The sequence below is a fragment of the Microcaecilia unicolor genome, chromosome 5 (assembly GCF_901765095.1).
Source record: "Microcaecilia unicolor chromosome 5, aMicUni1.1, whole genome shotgun sequence".
NCBI classification, from domain to species: Eukaryota; Metazoa; Chordata; class Amphibia; order Gymnophiona; family Siphonopidae; genus Microcaecilia; species Microcaecilia unicolor.
The window spans coordinates 363,260,324-363,283,183 of NC_044035.1; the positions used below are offsets into that span (position 1 = coordinate 363,260,324).

The following is a 22,860-nucleotide window of genomic DNA, read 5'->3' on the forward strand; positions in this document are numbered from 1 at the left end:
AGCAGAAGCAGATATTTGTAGATCAACCGCTCGGGCCTGCAGAAGGGCGAAGAGTTCAACTCATACTGCCAGGGGAAGAAGGCAGAGGATTCTATTACAAGTACTTCCTTCTGAGCAAGAAAATGTAGACCTAAGAGCCCTGGACACAGTTTTGGTGAAGGAAACGTTCAGGATGATTTCCCTGGGCACTCTGTTCCCTCTAATTCAGAGAAATGATTGGCTATGCTCTCTGGAGTTGAAGGATGCCTATACCCACATTTCGATACTTCCAAGTCACAGGAGGTGTCTCAGATTTCGAGTGGGGAAACACCACTACCAGTATTGTGTTCTGCAGTTTGGCCTGGCTTCTGCCCCCAGTGTTTTCACCAAGTGTCTGCTGGCAGTCGCAACGTATCTATGCAGACTGGGAGTGTATGTGTTTCCCCTTCCCGGTCGATTGGCTGGTCAAGAGCACATCCCTAGAGGGAGCCATGAAGATAGTGCAGGTGACTATTCAGGTGCTAGGGCTGCTGGGGTTTGTTGTAAATTATCCCAAGTTCTACCTTCAAGCAGCTCACCAATTAATGTACATAGGAGCCCTGCTAGATATAATGCAGGCTTGGGCCTTCCTTCCACAAGTGAGGGTGGATACCTTGACAATGCTGGCCTCACAGGTCCACAGCAGCCAGCAGGTTTCAGCTTGGCAGTTGTTGAGATTGGTGGGCCACATGGCCTCCACAGTACATGTCATACCCATGGCACTGCTCCATTTGTGAGCAGCCCAGTGGACCTTAGGTTCCCAGTGGCCTCAGGCAGCAAGGAACCTAATGGATGTCATTCGCATTCCACCAGAGCTGGCTCACATCCTTCTCTGGTGGGCAGTCCTGTCCAATTTGTCTCTGGGACGTCCATTCCAAATTCCACTGCCTCAGGAGGTGTTGACTATGGATACATCCAACCTGGGTTGGGGAGCTTATGTGAATGGGCTTCACGCTTGGGGTCAGTGGTCCATTCTGGTGGTTCAGTTCCATATCATTCTCCTCAAGCTCAGGGCTATTTGGAACGCTCTAAAGGCTTTCAGAGATTGGCTCCAAGACCAAATTGTACTCATTTGAATGAACAACCAGGTTGCAATGTTTCTGTGTCAACAAGCAGGAGAGTACAAGATCCTACCCCTTTTAGGAAGCGGTGGGCCCTACTTCACGGGGTGGCCCTCTGTGCCTCTTCCCTACCCTGGAAGAACAACTGCCTGGCAGACAGATTGAGCAGGATACTGCAACCGCACAAGTGGTCTCTACACATTGGCGTAACCTCGAACATCTTCTGAAAGTGGGGCACTCCGGTGGATCTTTTCACTACTCATTTCAACAAAAAGGTTCCTCAGTTCTGCTCCAGGCTCTGGTCACATGGTAGACCAGCGTCGGATGTCTTTCTCCTGCATTGAAGTCAGGGTCTTCAGTATGCGTATCCTCCAATTCTTCTCATAGAGAAGACTTTGCTGAAACTTGAGCAAGATTGGAGATTGGGGCACCATGATTCTGCTCACTCCCTACTGGCTGCGGAAGATCTGGTTCCCTCTTCTTCTGGAGTTGTCCTCAGAAGATCTGTGAAGATTGGAGTGTTTTCTGACCCGTATCATGCAAAACGCAGGATCCCTTCTACATCCCAACCTCCAATCTCTAGCCCTCATGTCTTGTATGTTGAAAGTGTAGAATTTGGGTCCCTTGGGTTGCCTTAGGGTATCTCCTGTAATTTGCTGGCTTCTAGGAAAGATTCAACTAAGATGTTACTCTTTTAAATGGAAAAGGTTTGCCGTCTGATATGAGGGCAAGGCCTTAGATCCTTTTTCATACCCTAATCAAAAACTGCTTGAATACCTCCTGCACCTTTCTGAGTTTGGTTTGAAAACCAATTTTGTAAGGGTCTATCTCGGTGCAATTGTCGCTTATCGTGTAGGAGATGAGTCCATCTCTATACAGCCTTTAGTTGTTTGTGTCATGAGAGGTTTGTTGCTGACAAAGCCTCTTACCAAACCTCCGGTTGTGTCATGGGATCTCAGTGTTGAACTTCTGGATACCTGCCATCTGAAGTTTTTGACCTGGAAAGTAGTGTTTCTGGTGGCGATAACTTCATCTCGCAGGGTCAGTGAGCTTCAGACCCTGGTAGTTCATCCACTGTATATTAAGTTCCATGAAAACAGAGTAGTCCTCCTTACTCACCCTAAGGTAGTGTTGGAGTTCCGCCTTAACCAGTCAGTTGTTCTTCCAATATTTTTCCTGAGACCTCATTCCCATCTTGGTGAAAGTGTACTCCATAGTCTTCTCTCTGGAGTGGACTAGAGCCCATAGAAAGTCCACCTAGCTTTTTGTTTCTTTTGACCCCAAAAGGTTGGGGGTGGCCATTTGCAAACGCATACTTTTTAATTGGGTAGTAGATTGCATCTCCTTTACTTATACCCAGGCTGGGCTGACACTTAAAGGTCATGTCACGGCTCACAATGTCAGAGCCATGACTGCATCAGTAGCCCACTTGGGATCAGCCTCCATAGACTAGATTTGCAAGGCTGCAATGTAGTCTTCAATCCACACATTCACTTTCCACTACTGTTTTGATCAGGACACCCAACACTACAGTCAGTTCAGACAAGGCAGTTCTGCAGAATTTGTTTGGTGTCTAGAATCCAACTCCACTCTCCTGGGCCCTATTGTATTCTGTTCCAGACTGTACCTCCACAGCTAGTATGTATATAGTTTCAGATTGATTCGAGTTTTGGTTGGGATCAGCCTCCATAGAGTAGATTTGCAAGGCTGCAATGTAGTCTTCAATCCACACATTCACTTCCCACTACTGTTTTGATCAGGACACCCAACACTACAGTCCAGACAAGGCAGTTCTGCAGAATTTGTTTGGTGTCTAGAATCCAACTCCCCTCTCCTGGGCCCTATTGTATTCTGTTCCAGGCTGTACCTCCACAGCTAGTATGTATATAGTTTCAGATTGATTCGAGTTTTGGTTGTGATGTTTCGAGATGCAGTTATCCTAGCTTTCTTGTTTTCGGTGAGCCTGGTAGCTAGGAATTCCCACATCTGAAAATAGGAAGACCTGCTTGTTCTCAGAGAAAGCAAAGATACTTACCTGTAGCTGGTGTTCTCAGGACAGCAGGCTAACTATTCTCACAAACCCAACAACCTGTATTTAGTTGGAGCTTTTTATTTTTCACCTGACTGGGAGGGACCTGTGCTCTCGTATTGGGTGGGAAGGCACCAGCGCATGCACAGTGGGACGCTGCTAGAAAGTTCTACTGTGTAAGCTAGTCAGTGTCCATACCTGGCTCTGTTGGGATGATGTTACCCACATGTGAGAATAGCCTGCTGTCCTCGGAGAACACCAGCTACAGGTTAGTATTTTTGCTTTTCATAAAATGGGAGCCGAAAGCTTTGATAGTTTTTCAGCCCTTCCAAAAGTAGAAAAAACCCCAAAACCTGTTATCCTACTGCCTGAGCTTGCTTTTTCTAGTCAAAGCATCAAGGCAGTCATCCATCACTTCTCCCACAACCAGTGTGTGGACAAGAACTCATTTTCTCCCTTCCCCTTTGTTGTTAACTGATACCGGCCACTCTGGTGGTTCTGATTACTGCTCTGACTGATGTGATTTAGAACTTTTGGCGTGTCTAACACTTGCTTCGTCTGTTTTGTCCTCTCTGTGTGTATGGAAACCTGCTGCTTTAGAATGAAAAGGTAAGTGTTTATCTTCAGCTTCTTGCACTTTTTCCTGCATGCATGCATGCATTAGATTCATCATTTACTTACTTACACCATAGAATCTAACTGCAGTAACCAGTCCTTGCTTTGCTTTTTGTAGTTCAGCATTTAGTATTTTAGAAGTACAGTGTTTTTATTTGACCAGTTATTATAGTTCATTGTGGTTAAGTTATTCTTTTAAATTTTTAAAAGATTGTAAAAACTGAAATCTGCAAATGACTGCTAGAAAGTGGCTGGGTACAATGCAGGGATGGACCCTGTTCGTGTACATTTTTTCTCTATGTACCAGCTACTTGTCATTTTTGGGGACAGGTTACTGAGGTAGATGTGCTTCTCATGTTACTTGTATTTTTTCATTTAATTACGTATTTTTCATAAATATTGTACATCAAAGTAGGTTACATTAATAAAACCACATGCTGGTTGATATTCAAAACAGCCGTCCAAAATGGCCACTGACTGGTTAAATCACTTGTTCTGGGCTTTCTGATAATTTTCAGTGGCACTTAAGTGGTTATCACTGCTGATAATTAGCAATTAACGCCTAAGTGAAAGCCAGCTATTTTGAGGGCGTTCTGGGGGTGGAGTTGTCACTTGGCCACCTTAGTGCCGATATTCAGCACTTTAACTGGCCAGGGTAACTGCATAAATGGGACCACATAAAACAGTCTTATCTTTATGTGGCAACCCATGGATGCATAAGTTCTGAATATTGACTTGATTGGTCATGTGGTAGCTGGTGCTGCCGCCTAGACATGGCCTGGCATTGAATATCTTGGAATAATGCCAGCGGCAGTCAGCAAAATGCTCACTGCTGCTGACTGAATATTTATCCCATGAAAGTTAAAATTATATGCAATAACAAAACCATCATAATCACTTTAAAAAATACAAGATTCTGCATCTGAACCTAATTATGATGTCTGTATAGCAAGAACATGTAGCCTATACACTATGAAAACTCTTGCAGAGCCTGTTGGAAAACTAAATGGTTCAGCAATATGGTTGAATACCAGCTTTGGTGACTAGAAACAATTGATATCGTCCTGGAAAAATTTGGAAAGAAAACTTGTTCTTTTCAAGCATGTATTTCAAGCTTGGGAATCTTTTCAGTGTTATCAACTATTTTCTGTTTTTGGACCAGCATCAGCTCATCCTCCAGCCTTGGAATTCTGTTGTAACCATTCAGATAAGGAGGCCTATCTTTAGGTAGTTACTCTCTGGGAAATTTTGCCCAACTGCCCACTTCTTGTACAGAATTCTCTATAGACAGCAGCCACAAGGGCTGCGTGGTTCAATGGCTCAGCTTTCTGTGTTTGCTTCCTGCAGTGGTAAAGAGAAGCTGGTGCATGACTGCACATCAGGCCACAACATGCATTTCTGCTTCCTTGGCCCTGACTGTTCATTTGAACCAGGCAGGTGTACTAAGGCCCACACAGTTCAAAGGAACAGTCAAGCTCAGTATAAGAGGAGGATGCTGGAGAATGTAGCAGGGGTTGTATTGTAGGGTTGGGGTGGGGTGGGCCTGGACTGGACTGGAGAAGGTAGCAGGAATCGAGTCTCCCGGCTGGGGCAGTGCTAGACTGGAGAAAATTGCATGGACTGAGTCCCTGGTTGGGGTGGGGCCGGACTGGAGAAGTTTGAAGGCGCCGGGCTGAGTCCCCGGTGAAGGTTGCAGGGGCTGTGTCCCCAGTTGGGGCAGAGGGGGACTGGACAGGGCTGGAGAAGGTAGCAGGGGCCGAGTCCCCTAGTTGGGGCAGGGCCGGACTAGAGAAAGTTGCAGGGGCCAAGTTTATCACGTACTTTCTTAAACCTCCATTATCCCAATTGCAGAGGACTTAAATACAAATCAATACATACATCTAGCTTTTCATACATCTGTACACAACAATGGAATGAATTACCAACCACTATAAGAAAAACACGCGACTTGATGACCTTCCAGAAACTACTGAAGACTTGTTCAAAAAAGCGTACAAAATGTATCCCTCATAACGATCTGACTCCTAAACTACACCAGACACAATTTTATATTGGAACTCTCTTATTTTGCCTATTTTATTTACACCCTAATTACTGATAATCATACCCTGTCCTGATATCACAATTCTGGAACGCGCTGCCGCGCAACTTAAAAACGATTCTTGAATTAACTAACTTCCGCAAACTACTGAAGACCCATCTCTTTAACAAGGTATACCAAAAAGATCAACAAATGTGAACTCCTCCACATACATCCAGAATTGCCTTATAAATACCTGCTTGTCATACTACTATCATGTTTTATCATTATAATGTGAACCAAGATCCTTCTGTAATACTAAATGTCTATTCTCTTATATATTTCCACCATTCATGATGTATTGTAAGCCACATTGAGCCTGCAAAGAGGTGGGAAAATGTGGGATACAAATGCAATAAATAAATAAATATCTCACCTATCCACCCCCATCCTGTTAGACTGTCACTGAAATGCTTTGATGTTTCACTTGTATATACTGTCATCTACCAACATTTGCTTACTTCCGATCTGACGAAGAAGGGCAACCTTCGAAAGCTAATCAAGAAATGTATTAAGTTATGTCCAATAAAAAAGGTATCATCTTATTTTCTTTTTCATGTTTTATTTCTATTGATTACCTTTAAAAGTGGACTAACACGGCTACCACACCTCTCTACTCAAGCTGTGGAACAAAATCCTTAGCAAATTTTGTGGTCTAATAAGAAACCAAGGTTGCCCTTGCTGCAGCTTAGCCTGCCTTATGGAGAGGGTGATCTGGGACTCCTGGACTTGAAGGATTAGAATGTTGCGAGCAATATGCGACAAGTAAGAGACTGGATTTTTCACACCTCATTTTATTGTGATATGAAATGTAAGAGACAATTTTGTCGCAACCTATCTCCAGCTTGATACACGCTCGGACATTGCATATCCCAAAATGTTTGAGAAAATATGTTTTGTTGAGGACGCTGCACTGGGCCTGGTATCATTTCAGGAAAACGCTGTGGCTTTCCAGCAATCTGTTCCCGATATTTGTCGATTTTGGGTAATGCCTCCTGGACAATCAAAATCAGCATGCTTTAAGGAGTGGACACAGCAAGGGATAATATGACTCCAACATGTTATTGATGAAAATGATGAGGGAGGGCCGATTATCTTGTTCTCTGCTGAACTTACGAGGATTTATGACCTTTTGAGTTGTCCTTGGTATTACTACCTGCAACTTCAACATTGTGCAGAAGCTCAGCTGAGATCTTTCCCAGCAGCATTTACAGAATCCAATTTTGATGATATTTGGCTGCTGCCAGCAGTGACAAAAGGACTTCAATGACATCATTATGGTGGTTTGATAAAACCTAGAGGCCTTCATCCATTGTATCAAGTAGTTGCTTTGTGGATAACAGATTTTGGCTATCGGGATATTAATCTGTTTTTACGTAGTTTACAGATTGTCTCTCAATTGTCAGAGTATTTAGTTACAGGAACTCTATTATAAATTTCTTTTGAGAGTGTACTTTCATCCCTCTAGGGCTCAGAAGATGAGATGTCCTACTGGTGTGTGTTAAATATGGCAGTCCTGATGCCTCTTATAAACACTATGTTTAGGATTGCCCATCAGTTCACTGTTTTTGGTGGATAGCTTGGGCGCATTTCAGTTGGATGTAACACTGTAAATTGGCAAGTGACCCCCTCAACTGTGCCTTTTGGACATCGCTGCCACGATCCCATAGGGGTACATGTGTTTCACATCTCTTTTTACGTAAAGCCTCATTGATAGCCAAGCGTTGTATTATGGCCCAATGGATATATCCAGTGGCTCCAAATTTGACACAATGGTGCAATTTCATGCATGATTTGCTGAGGATAGAATGTCTGTCTGTTGAGCATCGCAGTCTGTGGTATCGAAAATGTCTTAAGACTTGGGCAGCTTGTATGGACACTCTTACTACGCGTGTGCGTTCTACCATATTGAACACTTTGGATGCTTAATTTTTTAAAACGTTGATGTTTTTTCTCTGTTTTGATTTGTCTCGTACATCTTATGGAGGGTGGAAAGGGGGCTTCTCTGGTTTTCAATCTTGGTAACTGTTAACCTGAGTTTTATTGCTCATATTAGCCCTCTCCTCAAGTCACTTCACTGCCTTCCTATCCGTTTCCGCATACAGTTCAAACTCCTCTTATTGACCTATAAGTGCATTTACTCTGCAGCTCCTCAGTACCTCTCCACTCTCATCTCTCCCTACATTCCTCCCCGGGAACTCCGTTCACTGAGTAAATCTCTCTTATCTGCACCCTTCTCCTCCACCGCTAACTCCAGACTCCGTTCCTTTTATCTTGCTGCATTATATGCCTGGAATAGACTTCCTGAGCCGGTACGTCAAGCTCCATCTCTGGCCGTCTTCAAATCTAAGCTAAAAGCCCACGTTTTTGATGCTGTTTTTAACTCCTAACCCTTATTCACATGACATCATAAAACTGACACTTCCAACCCAGTCCTCGGGGCACACCTAGTCCCATCATGTTTTCAGGATATCCATAATGAATATTCATGAACTAGATTTGTGTGCAATTGAGAGCAGATCTAGCTCATGCATAAACCCGATGGGATTAAATGAGCCCTGAGGACTGGATTGGGAATGGCTGCCATAAAATGTAGCCCTGGCCTTCCTTGAAAAGAGTAGTTGATCATACTGTGAGCATAAAACTGGCATTTTTACTTCATCACCTCCTTAGCTCCTGCTTGGGAAGGAAGATTGAAGTGCGTGAAGCAGTACTCCTTCAGACTTAGTCAGTTTTACACTAACAGTTGAATCTTGTATCCTCCTCTCCTCTGCCTCAGATTAATTATTTGAATGATAGAAATTGAGATTCTTACCTGAGCAATAAGGAGCAGGAAAAAGCAGTATGAATCCGTCAGCATTTTTTCTGTAACATAACCTTTCCCTGCTATGGGACATGTTCCCTGGATGAAGGTCTGATGTACTTAGTACTGTTTTTAAAATCCAAGTGTTTCATGGAAGACACATTCTGACTTACTTATTGTCTCTTTGTGCAGCTTGTACCTCAGCTAGTTCGTATTCTGAAGAATCTCATCATGTCTGGGTATTCTCCAGAGCACGATGTGTCTGGGATCAGTGACCCTTTTCTGCAGGTAAGGGCTGTCGTCGGAGGCTAGTACCCCTCTTTCATATAGATCAGGATTGACTGTGGAGGTCATTGCCCGATCTGCAATATATATCTGCAGTTTTGTTTACAGACAGTAAACCAGTAGAGGGTGATATGTTTAAAAAGCAGATTTTGATTTTGTTAGGATATCCTTCTAATTAATGTCATTGTCCCAATGTTGGTAAAATTCAAAACATAGGGGTCATTTTAGACTCTGCTCTTAAACATCAGCTGCGGAAAATTATGGGTCCTGTTTTTGGTAGATGAAAATTCATTAGGCGGTTAAAGGATATTCTGAATACTTCAAAAATCTCTCTCTTTCTCTCGTTCTGTCTCTTTTTTCTAGGGGTCATTTTAGATTCTGCTCTTAAACATCAACTCCAGAAAATTATAGGTCCTGTTTTTGCTAGATGAAGATTCATTAGGCGGTTAAAGAATATTCTAAATAGTTTGAACTATGAATTTTCTGCCTTTAAAATTGAGAACAGCTCAAAATATAGAGACATTGAAGGAGCTAAAAGTGTTTCTATTCCAACAGGCATTTGACAGGTTACAAATTTGATGAGCTTGATGTTTGTACTAGATGAGGCTTTGATGGAGTAAATTGATTTAAGAATATTATGTTGTATTGTCCTAGTATGTTTTGATATTTGAATATGTGTGTTTTAATTGTAAGCATAGTCCTTGATCAATAAACCTTCTTAAGTACAAGATTGTCCTCTCTGGAGTCCGTGGCCCTTCTCCCACTTTCTTCCTCTAATTGTAACCCACTGAAAATTTTTACACCATGTGGGCAAGAAGTCTTTTAAATAAATAAATTTGCCAGCTCCAGTGGATGACCACTACTTAAGATAATCTGCAGGGAGGGTGCCAGTGGCCGCTATTGTAGGCTGTCATTTGGGAGGTTTTCATTTATTTACTTGTTGCAGGTGCGAATACTGCGGTTACTCCGAATCCTGGGCCGAAATGATGATGATTCGAGTGAAGCAATGAATGACATCCTAGCACAGGTAAAGAGAGAGAGGTGAAGAGGGATGAATTCAGGTGTATGCGTGACAAAGACCAATGCATGAAGGAAGTAGTCAAGGGCTTTCGGGGCTTGAAAGAGGGGGGTGGTGGTGGGGCATTTGCATGGGACTTTGGGAGGAAGAAAGAGCTTTAGGCTGTCCATGGAGAGGGTAGCAGCAAGCTTTCTAGCATAAAGGGATTTGGAAGTTGGGGGGATGAGGAGAGAGGCAGCAGACTGTTCAGGCTGAGGGAGAAGTAGGATGACACATAAGCCAGTAGGGTATAAATAGACTGGAATGAACAAGCAAGTGGGGATGGGGGTGAGGGAGGGGGTCAAGAGGTAATAAGTATACAGAGGCAGGACTTAAGAAAAATTTGGTGAAAGCTTATGCACTGGAAGGGACCAGCGTGGAGGGGAAGTCACTCTGGTTATGACTCATTGGGTTTGTGACAAATATAGGCAGTGTGGGCTGCTGAATATAAAGATAGTACTATAAAAGCTGGGCTGAGAAGATTTTGAGGTTAGCTAGGTTGTGCGCCCATCTTATGCGTTCTGAAATTTTTTCAGATATTTTGTTAGTAGTATTATACGTCAATAATGAGTATTCTTGGTGTGCTATACAAAATATATTGTGTCTTCCAGCTTCAGTACATAACCCCTCTCCACAAATATTCTAACCCAGTGGTTCCCAAACTGTTTCAGTTCACGTGTTCGAGCAATCTTTCGCAGCACCTCCGCCCCAGCCACACGGGTCTCCAGCTTTTTCTCTGCACGAATATAACAGTGCTAGAGTGTCCCTATAACCCCCTTCCAAATGACACACTGATTATAATTTATAACAAATTACTACTCTACTTATGAAATGTTATTCTGTTATTATACTTCCTCTTTATACATCTGTATGCTGCACAAGCCAGCATGTTTAAAAATGTAAGTGAGCTTAAATAAAAAATGCTACCATCAATCAAGAGTGACAACTTGGATGCAGCAGCGCATTGCTTTGCTTGGTTTTGAATGGGAAGGGAAACAGAGCCTGACCTATTGGCTTCAACTTTTTGACTTCATCTCGTCTCCTGTTTTCATCCAAACTCCTTGGCAGTCGCCTCTGTGAGTCCCAAAGGCAGTCTGCTCCCTATCCCCCAGTGGCCCCGACAAAAAAAAAAAAAAAAAGAAGTGTGTGGCCACAGCAGCCTTTCAAGCATTTGCTATTTGCTCTGCTGGTCCTCTGCCCTCGCTGACATCAACTTCCAGGGGCAGAGGACCGGCAGAACTGACAGCACATGCTTGAAGGCTGCTGCAGCCCTGCACTTGTTTTTTTTTTTTCTGCTGCTGCTGTCTGCCGTAGTGGTTCTGGCGGGAGGAGGGAGGTTGGGATTTGCCGCAGCACCCCAGAGAATTCGCTGTGGTGCACAGTTTGGGAAATGCTGTTCTAACCAGTAAGCACAACTATCTGCACGCTTGAGAGCCCATGTAAAAAGATTTGCAGTAGAGCTGTGTGTGGATGCCTGAGCATTTGGCTTCTACCATGAGTGTAATATCTTCTATGCAGAAAGCTAATGGCATGCAAATTCTATGAGCAGAGAACTTGTGTCTAATGGGGGCAGGAACATGCCAGACACATCCTACAAAGGTTTTGTGGTAAGTGTGGCTTTTTGTGTGCATGTCCAAACAAAAACTGAAAGTATCAGCGCACATTTTTTCTTGTTCTGCGCTTAAATATGAGCCCCGCAAAAATTGCTTGCACATGAAATTTTTTGCGAAGTTCATATTTTGGAACTGAAGAATAGGCACCAGTGTGTGCTTTCACTTTCATTTCGGACATCCGCACGTTTCTCCGATGATAAGGAGACCATATTCTCACATGAGGGTGAAGTCATCCATGTCGCCCATTGTGGAGGAGGAGAGAACGTGTTGTCACCCACTCCTTGCAGCGTCTGGTGCGTGAGTCTGTTTTTGAGCTTTTTGTGCTTTCCCTTTGGGTTTTTTCCCCTGATTTTTATTCTGTTTTCTTTAGAAAATATTCCTATATTGTGTTGTTCAGTTTTCCCCCACTTCTAAGTTTTCTTTTATTTATACATAGTAACATAGTAAGTGACGGCAGATAAAGATTTGGGCGTTCATCCAGTCTGCCCAACAGTCATGTTTCATTATCAATTCATGATTACATCAGCAATAAACGTTATATACTTGATTGTGGTCTTTCTTTGGGGTTTCTGGGACATGGACTGTCGAACTTCACCAGACTCTGTCCTTATGTTCCAACTACTGGAGTTGCCATTAAAGCCCACTCCAGCCTATACTAATCTGTCTTGCCATACTGGGACAGACCGAAGGTCCATCAAACCCAGCATCTTGTTTCCAACAGTGGCCAATCCAGGTTACAAGTACCTGGCAAGATCCTAAAACAGTACAACGCATTTCATGCTGCTTATCCTAGAAATAAGTAGTGGATTTTCCCCAAGTCAATCTTAATAATGGCTTATGGACTTTTCTTTTAGGAAATTATCCAAACCTTTTTAAACCCCGCTAAGCTAACTGCTTTTACTACATTCTCTGGCAATGAATTCCAGAGTTTAATTACACGTTGAGTGAAGAGATATTTTCTCCAATTTGTTTTAAATTTACTACTTCGTAGCTTCATTGCGTGCCCCCTAGTCCTAGTATTTTTGGAAAGAGCAAACAAGTGATTCACGTCTAACCTGTTCCACTCCACTCATTATTTTATAGACCTCTATCATATCTCCCCTCAGCTGAAGAGCCCTAGCCACTTTTGCCTTTCCTACTACTACTACTTAACATTTCTAAAGCACTACTAGGGTTACACAGCGCTGTACAGTTTAACAAGAAGGACAGTCCCTGCTCAAAGGAGCTTACAATCTAAGGACAGTTGTCAAGTAGGGGCAGTCTAGATATCCTGAATGGAGGTACAATGGTTAAGTGCCGAAGGCGACAATGAGGAGGTGGGTTTTGAGTAAGGATTTGAAGATGGGCAGGGAGGGGGCTTGGCGTATGGGCTCAGGGAGTTTATTCCAGGCATAGGGTGAGGTGAGGCAGAAAGGGCGGAGCCTGGAGTTGGTGGTGGTGGAGAAGGGTACTGAGAGGAGGGATTTGTCCTGTGAGCGGAGGTTACGGGTAGGAACGTAAGGGGAGATGAGGGTAGAGAGGTAATGAGGGGCTGCAGATCGAGTGCATTTGTAGGTAAGTAGGAGAAGCTTGAACTGTATGCGGTACCTGATCGGAAGCCAGTGAAGTGAATTGAGGAGAGGGGTGATATGGGCATATTGGTCCTGGCGGAAGATAAGACGTGCAGCAGAGTTCTGAACAGATTGTAGGGGGGATAGATGGCTAAGTGGGAGGCCAGTGAGGAGTAGGTTGCAGTAGTCAAGGCGAGAGGTAATGAGAGAGTGGACAAGTGTTCGGGTGGTGTGCTCAGAGAGGAAAGGGCGAATTTTGCTGATGTTATAGAGAAAGAAGTGACACATCTTGGCTATCTGCTGGATATGCGCAGAGAAGGAGAGGGAGGAGTCGAAGATGACTCCGAGGTTGCGGGCAGATGAGACTGGGAGGGTGAGGGTGTTGTTGACTGAGATAGAGAGTGGAGGGAGAGGAGAAGTGGGTTTGGGTGGAAAGACAATAAGCTCGGTCTTGGCCATGTTCAGTTTCAGGTGGCGATTGGCCATCCAGGCAGCAATGTCGGATAGGCAGGCCGATACTTTGGCCTGGGTTTCTGCAGTGATGTCTGGTGTGGAGAGATAAAGCTGGGTGTCATCAGCATAAAGATGATATTGGAAATCATGAGATGAGATCAGAGAGCCCAGTGAAGAGGTGTAGATTGAAAAAATAAGGGGTCCAAGGACAGATCCCTGAGGAACTCCAACAGAGAGTGGGATGGGGGTGGAGGAAGATCCATGAGAGTGTACTCTGAAGGTACGGTGGGAGAGGTAAGAGGAGAACCAAGAGAGGACAGAGCCCTGGAATCCAAATGAGGACAGTGTGGCAAGAAGTAAGTTGTGATTGATAGTGGCAAAAGCGGCGGATAGGTCAAGGAGGATGAGGATGGAGTAATGACCTTTGGATTTGGCAAGGGAGGTCATTGCAGACTTCAGATAGTGCCGTTTCTGTCGAGTGTAGGGGGCGAAAGCCGGATTGAAGCGGATCGAGGATGGCGTGAGAGGAGAGAAAAGGCAACGGCTATGAACGGCGCGTTCAAGTATCTTGGAGAGGAAGGGCAGGAGGGAATGGGACGATAGTTGGAGGGACAGGTAGGGTCTAGTGAGGGTTTTTTTGAGGAGAGGTGTGACTACAGCATGCTTGAAGGTTTCAGGGACAGTTGCAGTGGAGAGAGAGGTTAAGGATATGACAGATGGGGGGGGGGGTGACAGTAGGAGAGATGGTGTTAAGTAAGTTGATGGGGATGGGATCAGAAGAGCAGGTGGTGCATTTCGAGGAGGAAAGAAGGTGGGCGGTTTCCTCCTCGGTGATATCAGGAAAAGAGGAGAAGGAGGCCAGGGTTGGTTGGTTGAGGGGAGTGGGTTAAAGGGTGGAGAGGAGGAGGAGGCTTGGTGGTGAATTCGAGGTTGATCTTCTGCACCTTGTCGCGGAAGTAGTCAGCCAGTGATTGAGGAGAGAGTGATGGGGGGGGGGGGGAGCAGAGGGAGTTAAGGGTGGCGAAGAGACGACGAGGGTTGGAGCTGAGGGAATTAGTCAATTGGGTATAATAGTCCTGTTTGGCAAGGAATAGGGAGGCCTGGAAAGAGGATAACATGAATTTAAAATGAATGAAATCGGGGTGGGTGCGAGATTTCCTCCAGAGGCGTTCAGCCGATCGGGCACAGGAGCGAAGGTAACGGTTGCAAGGGGTCAGCCAGGGCTGGGGATTAGTGCGCCTAGTGGGACGGGAGATGGATGGTGCAAGGGTGTCTAGAGCAGAGGAGAGAGTGGTGGTGTAAGCGGAGACAGCCTTTTCGACAGACTCGGAGGACATGATGGGAGGGAGGAGATTAGAGATACTAGAGGATAATGTGGAAGGGTCAACAGCCTGGAGATTCCTGGAAGTAGTGGTGAGTGTTGGGCGGGGCTGAGGGGGGGTGATGAAGTGTGAAGGTGATCAGGTGATGGTCTGAGAGAGGAAGAGCCGAGGTACAGAAATTGGAGGGTGAGGAGGTAGAGGAGAGGACAAGGTCAAGACAATGGCCAGTTTGGTGAGTAGGGGTGGTGGAGCTCAGTTGGAGGTTGAAGGAGGAGGTTAGAGTGAGGAACTGAGAAGTGTAAGAGTCGGATGGGTCATCAGCGTGTATGTTGAAGTCTCCAAGAATGAGGGACGGGGATGAGGGATCAAGAAAAATGGAGAGCCAGGCATCGAAGTCGGTAAGGAAGGAGGAGAGGGGGGGGGGGCGGTAAATGACAGCCACTCTGAGTGGCAGTGGGTAGAATAGACGGATGGAGTGAACTTCAAAGGATGAGAAGCAACGAGACTGCGGTAGGAGGAGGGGTTGAAAGCTGCAAGAGGGCGAAAGTAGTAACCCAACTGGGCGGGGAGAGTGGGAGAAAAGGTAGCCTCCATGGCATAGGGCGGCATAGGGCCGCGACTGATGCAGAGTCGTCGGGAGTGAGCCAGGTTTCAGTTAGGGCGAGCAGTTGAAGAGCATAGGGAAGTTGTCCTCTCCCCATTATCATTTTCGATGCCCTTCTTTGTACCTTTTCTAATTCCACTATATCGTTTTTTGAGATACAGTGACCAGAATTTACATAGTATTATTCTGTGGTTGCACCATGGAGCGCTACAAAGGTATTATAACATCTTCAGTTTTTGTTTTCTGATCTTTTCCTAATAATACCTAACATTCTATTTGCTTTCTTAGCCACCGCCGCACAGTGAGCAGAAGGTTTCAACGTATCATCAACGATGTCACCTAGATCCCTTTCCTGGTTAGTGTTTTCTAATGTGGAACCTTGCATCACGTAGCTGTAGTTGGGGTTCCTCTTTTTCACGTGCATCACTTTGCACTTGCTCACATTAAACGTTATCTGCCATTTCGGTGTCCAGTCTCTCAGTCTTGTAAGGTCCTCTTGTAATTTTTCAAATCCTCTTGTGATTTAATAAATTTGAATAACTTTGTGTCTTCAGCAAATTAATTACCTCACTAGTTACTCCCATCTCTAGATCATTTATAAATATGTTAAAAAGGAGCGGTCCCTTTACAGAGCCCTGGGGAACCCCACTATCTACCCTTCTCCATTGAGAATACTGACCATTTTAACCCTACTCTGTAATATCTTTTAATCAGTTTTTAATCTTCTTGCCCTGCACTGTAAGTGACGACAGCAAACTCTCAGTGGTGCTTACTGCCCTCTGTGACTGCAAGAAGCACCACGGTAACGGCAGTTTCCAGGCTGCTTTTCCCTCCCTGCACTGGATGTGATGGCAGCAAGTTTGTAGTTTATTTGTGTACTTCACTAGCGGCGCATGCAGCGTAGGTGTGCGATGAAGGAGCATGAACAAGGAGCAGGTCTGCTCCTTCATGCACACTCTGAATGTGTACCTTTCCATAACTATGGCAAAACCTTCTCTTTGGCTTCCCTGTATCCAGCATTCGTTCTGCTCTCCTACACTGCAGTGTGTTTGTTTCAACTTATTCCTATTCATTGGGGCCCATCTTATTTCTTAGGCTCCTGGCATTCGCATATAGACATTTCAAACTATGTTTGTTGTTCCTGTTTACATCATGCCTGGTATTAAATTACAATCTTTTGTCTGATTTTTATTTTTATTTAAGGACACCCGATCTACTACAGTCATGGATACTGACTGGGGCTTGTCAATATAAGTATTCCACTCTGATGTTGATTCTTTGGCTTACTGTTCTTTGGTGTATTAAACTTTAAATTTTGTAATTCTAACAATGCTCCTTTACATATCCGTACAACATTAAAAATGTATCAACTCGCATGCTTATGATGATGTACAGGGCAAAAACCATTGGATATTCTGTTCATTCATATGGTACATCTAACTGAGTCTCATTCCTTTATTTATAAATCAATAGAACAATAACTAAAGCAGATGCTTGTAGAGAAAAATGCGTGGTAAAATGCAATTAAGCAAGAACATCTTTACACACTTGCAGTAAAATTTATAATTAAGTGGGAGAGGAGATGTTAAGTAATGAGCAAAAAAAATAATAAAAAAAAGAAGATAGAAAACAGAGGCAGACTAGCAGGCCACATCCTCAGGCCAAATTCATAACACATAATTCAGCTGAAGAGCAGACTAGAAAGTAGCAGGATAACTTCTTTTCTGGCTGTTTATTGTTAACTGAGTAGATTCGAAGAAAAACATATTTGGTAGATTTATATTAAACAATACCTTTACAAGGAAATTTTAGGAAGAACAAGAATCCCAACTGGGGAATTCTAAGTCGCAAAAGAAGAAAATCCCTCCATTGTTTCTGTGTCTCTTTAATTATATCTGAAAATATTCAGATCTTGCAATTTAGCAATACCTCTTCCTTGTCATATATACCAGACCAGTGGGTTGTGTCCATCTACCAGCGGAAGGAGACAGAGAAAATAGTTCCAAGTAAACCGCCCCTTAAGGGTATCGTGCAGCCTGGAATGTTTAGTATTTTCTCTGTCTCCTAGCAGATGGTGGATGGATCGTGTAGCTGCTCTGGATTGCTGGCTGGTAGCTCCTGTCCCAGATTCTTCTGGTGACAGTGGAGCCGGGTGTGCTGGTAGCCGTTTTGGGGCTAGTTTTAGATGATACTCAGTGGTTCTGAGTTCCTCATTTGCCAGCTAGGGTGATATCCAGTGACCCTGGTTCCCTCCCCTTCCCTGGCTTTCTAGCAGGGTGATGGTTGATTGTGGCATGGAGTAACTTGTCTCCCCTGTGGGGTTTTTCTCTTCTGTGGTGGTAGGTATATCTGAATTTCTGCCTCTGAGGTAAGCCTTTATTTATTCCTGTCACTAGTGAAGTAGGTTGTTTAAAAAAAAAATAAAAAAAAAGAAGAAGCTTTTTTTTCCTTCTTTCTCTTTCCTGTTACCTGATTTATTTTTCCACCTTTGGCAATGTATTCTAGGGGGCCCTTGCGAAGTTTCTTTGAATTTCGCTGCCAGGCGTCTGATTCTGATCTTGGCCCCTTCCGAGCTGGTACTAGTTGCTTTGATTTTTTTTTTTGGTGGGGCACAGCTTGTGTCTGGATCACGAAACTCAGTTGTCTTTCTCCTCTTCACGGTCCTAGACGGCGGCTGGTTCAGAGGGTGGCCCCATTGCTGGAACTTGTACCTTTGTGGTTTGGAGGTCTTAGTCTGCCATTTCCAAAGTGGGGGAAGTCTCTCGCTGGCTCTGTTTGGCTGCAGGCTTGGTCTTTTTAGTCCAAGGCTATTTTTTCATTCCTGTCAGCCTTACGCGGCTATTGGTCAGTTCTTTTTCAGACCGTCCATTCTCTGCTGCTTCTGGCATCTTGCTTGAGACGCCCCTGCTATTTGATTCTTGTTTTGGCAGCAGTTTTTTTTCTCCCTTCCTTAGGGAAGTTCTGGTTCTCTCGTCCCCATGGATCCCTCCTGACTGCTCTGTTTTGTCTGCAGGGTACTTTCCTTCTGGTGGAGGTCTGAGTTGCCCTTGGTGTGCAACAGCTAGCACAAATCCCTCTTCTGAGTACCCTCGGGAGCGCCATTCTTGCCAGTCTTTTGCTTGGACTCAGTTCAGTGTCTCTTTACAGGAATGTGCCTTTTTAGGACTAGTTTGCCACAGGTCTTCCTTGCTTCCCTTGCTTTTGAGCGGGAGTTTTAGCCCGGCACAGTCGGATTTTGCCTTTTCTACTTCCAGGCGCCTCTGTCCTGGCACATTTGGCACTCCTTCCTTTTTCTGTAAGGGGCACAGTTCTTTCCTGCTGAGCAGATCTATTGCTGTGCATCTGGATTATCGCCTCTTAGCGCTGTGCTTTTCTCAACTTTTCTGCAGGGAAGTGGCTCTGTTCTAGGTCCGGAGTTTGACTCTTCCTTAGCTGGTTTTTCCTCAGTTTGGTGTTAGTGGCCAGCTTTCTGTTTGTTCGTGGCCTAGCGAGAGTTGTTTCTTCCTCACTGCCTTACGGCTTCATTTTGCTCCCTATGGTTTGAGGATTCCAGCTCCATGATGCTTACCTCCCTCTTGGCGGGAGTTCTTTCTCTATGTTGACTGCTGCTCCATATCGGTTGCCTAGGAGGGCGGTCATTGTGGCTCAGAGACCACTTGAGGGCCAAGAGTGTCTCTTGGGGCACGGGGCTTTCTCCTCTTGCAGGTTTAGTCCCTCTGGGCCAGTGGAGTGCAGCGCCAGGTCTGCATTTCCACAAGTTGTGCTCCTTTGCTGTTGGCCTCCTGGCAGTACCTTCTTCTCTGGCTGTTCCCCGGGACTCCATCTTTGCATTTTGCTTGTTGAGCATAGCTCCATCGCTGCATGTTGAGTGCGGCTTCATTAACCATGCAGTTCCACCGTTCCATGTTGGGCACGCCTCCATCGCTGCATGCTGGGCACAGTTCCAGGTTGGCTTTAGCTCCATCGCTGTATGTTGAGGACAGCTCTATCATGGCATGTTGAGTGAAGTTCCTTCGCTGCTTATTCTGCAACCTTTCAGCTCTGCATGTTGAACGCAGCTCCATTGTCACATGTTGAGTGTAGTTCTTTCTCTGCAGGTCTCAGCGTGGAGCACATTCCTGTGTCTGCGTGTAGAACGCAGCTCCTTGTCTGTGTGTGGCATGCATCTCTCTCTTCGCGTATGGAACGCAGCTCCCTGTCTGTGTGCAGAGCGCAGCTCCACCGCCTGTTGAGTGTATGTCTGTATGTTTAGCACAACTCTTCTCTGCAAATTGGGTGAAGTGGAGCACAGCTCTGGGACTGCAGGTGCTACACAGCTTCATATCCGCGTAGGAAGCTTAGCTCCTTATCGGCGTGTGGAGCGCTGCTTCTTGCTGGTGTCTGGAGCGCAGTTCCCTGCCGGTGTCAGGAGCACAGCTCCTTGCTGGCATCTGGAGCGCAGCTTCTTGTTTGCGTGTGGAAAGCAGCTTCTTGTCTGCGTTTTATACACGGTTCCATCGCTACCACAGCTTCAGTTCTGCAGATACCTCTAACATCCAGCTCTTTCAGTGGGGCACTGCTCATCCTCTGTCTGTTACTCTCAGCTTCTTCTCTGCTTGTTCAGTGCATTTCTATCTTTTCCAGAGGTGTGCAACTCTTTCTCTGCCCATGGTGCGTGGCTCAGTTTGTGCTTTGAGTGCAAATCTGTTTGTTCTCATTGAGCACGGATCCTACTCTGCCTGATGAGCGCAGCTTCTTTTCTGTCCCTTGAGCACAGTTCAGTCTCTGACTGTGGAGCATATTTTCACCTTTTCCTGTTGGGCACTGTTTCACCTTGTCGGCCAACCCCAGCTTTTTTCTGCGGGTTGGATACAGTAACTTCTCAGCAGCTGTGGCATACCGCAGTTTAGAATTCTGGACAAGGCTGTCTTGTCTCCTGTTAGCTACCATTCCTGTGGCACCTTTTCTTGCCGTAGCCTCTTCGTGGCTGGTGAGAAGCTTCTCCATTGCTGGAGTTTGAATTAGTCTCTGCTCCTTTTGTGGCTACTTGGCATCTTGGGGGTCTTTTCTCCTCAGTGTGGCTCTCGAATCTCTTTCTTTTTGTCTCCTTTTGTTCTCTTGGCTCTGTTCTTTCATTCCTAAGTTCAGACCGAGCTACTAGAGGAGTACTCTTTCTACGGTTGTACCCTGGTATGCTGCTGCCCTTTTCTTCATGGTTCTCCTGGAGAGACTAGCGCTCCAGTTAGTTGGTTCTCTCGACTCTGGAGTCTCTTCTTGTTCTGTGGCATTTGATTCTCTCACTAGACGCGGGTCTGGGTTGTTCCTGGGCCTTGCTTCCTTTGTTCTGTGAAGTGTGGCGCACTGTTTGGGGTTGCTTACTCCTCGTACTTTTTAGGGTCGCTTTATCCGACTATCTTGGACTCAAGGCAGACCGGCAGGTTTGGGAGTTAGTCTTTGTCCTGCCAGGGTTCGGAGAAGTGAATCATGGTCTAGGAGAGACAGTTCTTCTCCTTGTTGTTCGGATACGACTGTAGCCTTCCTTCCAAGGGGGGTCCTTTGGCATGAGTAACTTTTGCTGCTTCTTTTGCTACTCTCGGGACAGGGGTACATAATTTTTCTTTTGCTCAGGACGTTTGTTTTACGTCGTACGACTTCAGTTCCTTTTCTAGTGTCTAACTCTGTTCCATTTTGGTGGCCTGGTGGTTCGGATATTCGAATCCTTTTCTGCTGCTCAGTTGCTTGCCGTGTGTATAGCTTTGTGGACTAACCTTCTGCATTCTTCTTTTCTTCCCCCCCCCCCCCCCCCCCCCCACCTTTGGGAAACTGCTTTGCTACATTCCATTAGTCTGGACAGGTCTGGTATAGATGACAAGGAAGGAAAAATTATGTTCTTACCTGATAATTTTCTTTCCTTTAATCATACCAGACCAGTCCAGATGCTGTCCCTGGCTAAAGTCTGTCAGAGTGTTGTTTCTTTTAGGTATCCCTGGCTGTTCCACAACGCTTCAATATGGTGGGATGTCCTACAGCACTGCCTACTTCATCTTCTCTATTCAATCTCCTGCCACTTGTTGTTGTGCCAGCTCTGTATGACTCTTGTTACTTGGGATCACGGAATTTTTTCCTCGGATTCAGGGGTAGATCTCTATGTGCTTCCCTCCCGTTTACTTTACTGTGAGGGGAAGTTGTAGTTGCCGTTGGCCAAGCAGGAACAGTGAGGTTCTGCATATTGGCTCCAAGAGTTTTGCCTGTTTGGTATTAACTGTGTTTTCTTCTATACTTCAGAGCACCATTGCTTGGCTATTTGAAATACTGAACATTCCAGGCAGCACGATACCCTTAAGGGGCGGTTTACTAGGAAATATTTTCTCTGTCTCCTTCCGCTGGTAGATGGACACAACCCATTAGTCTGGACTGTGGTGTGATTAAAGGAAAGAAAATTATCAGGTAAGAACATAATTTTCCTTCTGTATGCTTAAAAATAATCTTAATAACCAATCTCTACCAGACCTTAGAGCAAAGGAAACTACTATTGTCAGCAACTAGTTTGGAGATTACAATAGATCTGAAACATCTAAGTTCAAAGTCCCAGCTTCCAAATTTGAAGGCTCTTGATTATGAACCTTTTTAGTTGATGGCAAATGAAGTTTTGGAATGGAAGGAATAATTCGGGAGAAACTTTCAAAATGGAATGATGTTTCAGTAGGGGATCTTATAAGAAGGCAATGAAAATGTATCAAGTTTAAGTTTGATGAACACGTCTCATTCTCAAGAGGTTCAACCTTTTCCCTAAGTGCTATTTATTTATTTATTTGTTGCATTTGTATCCAACATTTTCCCACCTATTTGCAGGCTCAATGTGGCTTACAGTGTGCCGTTATGGCATTTGCCATTCCGGTTGGCAAATAACAGTTCGTATTACATAACAGTTGGTATTACATAGAGAGTATGGATGACATGATAAAATAGAACAATAGATACGAGAAGAGACATTTCCGAATATAAGTAAGAGGGGATGTGTTACATTTACAGTTATTGGTCGTTGTGATATGCCAAGTACATAAGTAATGCCACACTGGGAAAAGACCAAGGGTCCATTGAGCCCAGCATCCTATCCACGACAGCGGCCGATCCAGGCCAAGGGCACCTGGCAAGCTTCCCAAACGTACAAACATTCTATACATGTTAATCCTGGAATTGTGGATTTTTCCCAAGTCCATTTAGTAGCGGTTTATGGTCTTGTCCTTTAGGAAACCGTCTAATCCCTTTTTAAACTCTGCCAAGCTAACTGCCTTCACCACGTTCTCCGGCAACGAATTCCAGAGTTTAATTACGCGTTGGGTGAAGAGGTGGGTCTTCAGAGATTTACGAAAGTTAGTTCGAAAATAGTT

The 22,860-nt window shown here is 44.8% G+C and overlaps 1 protein-coding gene across 2 annotated transcripts in view; it reads left to right on the forward strand.

Annotated features, from left to right (window-relative positions):
• AP1G1 (adaptor related protein complex 1 subunit gamma 1) overlaps window positions 1-22,860 on the forward strand; it is a 319,248-nt gene that overhangs the window by 139,452 nt on the left and 156,936 nt on the right. Inside the window, exons 7-9 of one of the 2 annotated variants that reach the window (XM_030204680.1) lie at window positions 3,709-3,717; window positions 8,799-8,894; window positions 9,838-9,918. In XM_030204680.1, coding sequence (XP_030060540.1) covers window positions 3,709-3,717; window positions 8,799-8,894; window positions 9,838-9,918 — 186 coding nt within the window. The remainder of the gene's footprint in view (window positions 1-3,708; window positions 3,718-8,798; window positions 8,895-9,837; window positions 9,919-22,860) is intronic. The other variant, XM_030204681.1, reaches the window with a different exon arrangement.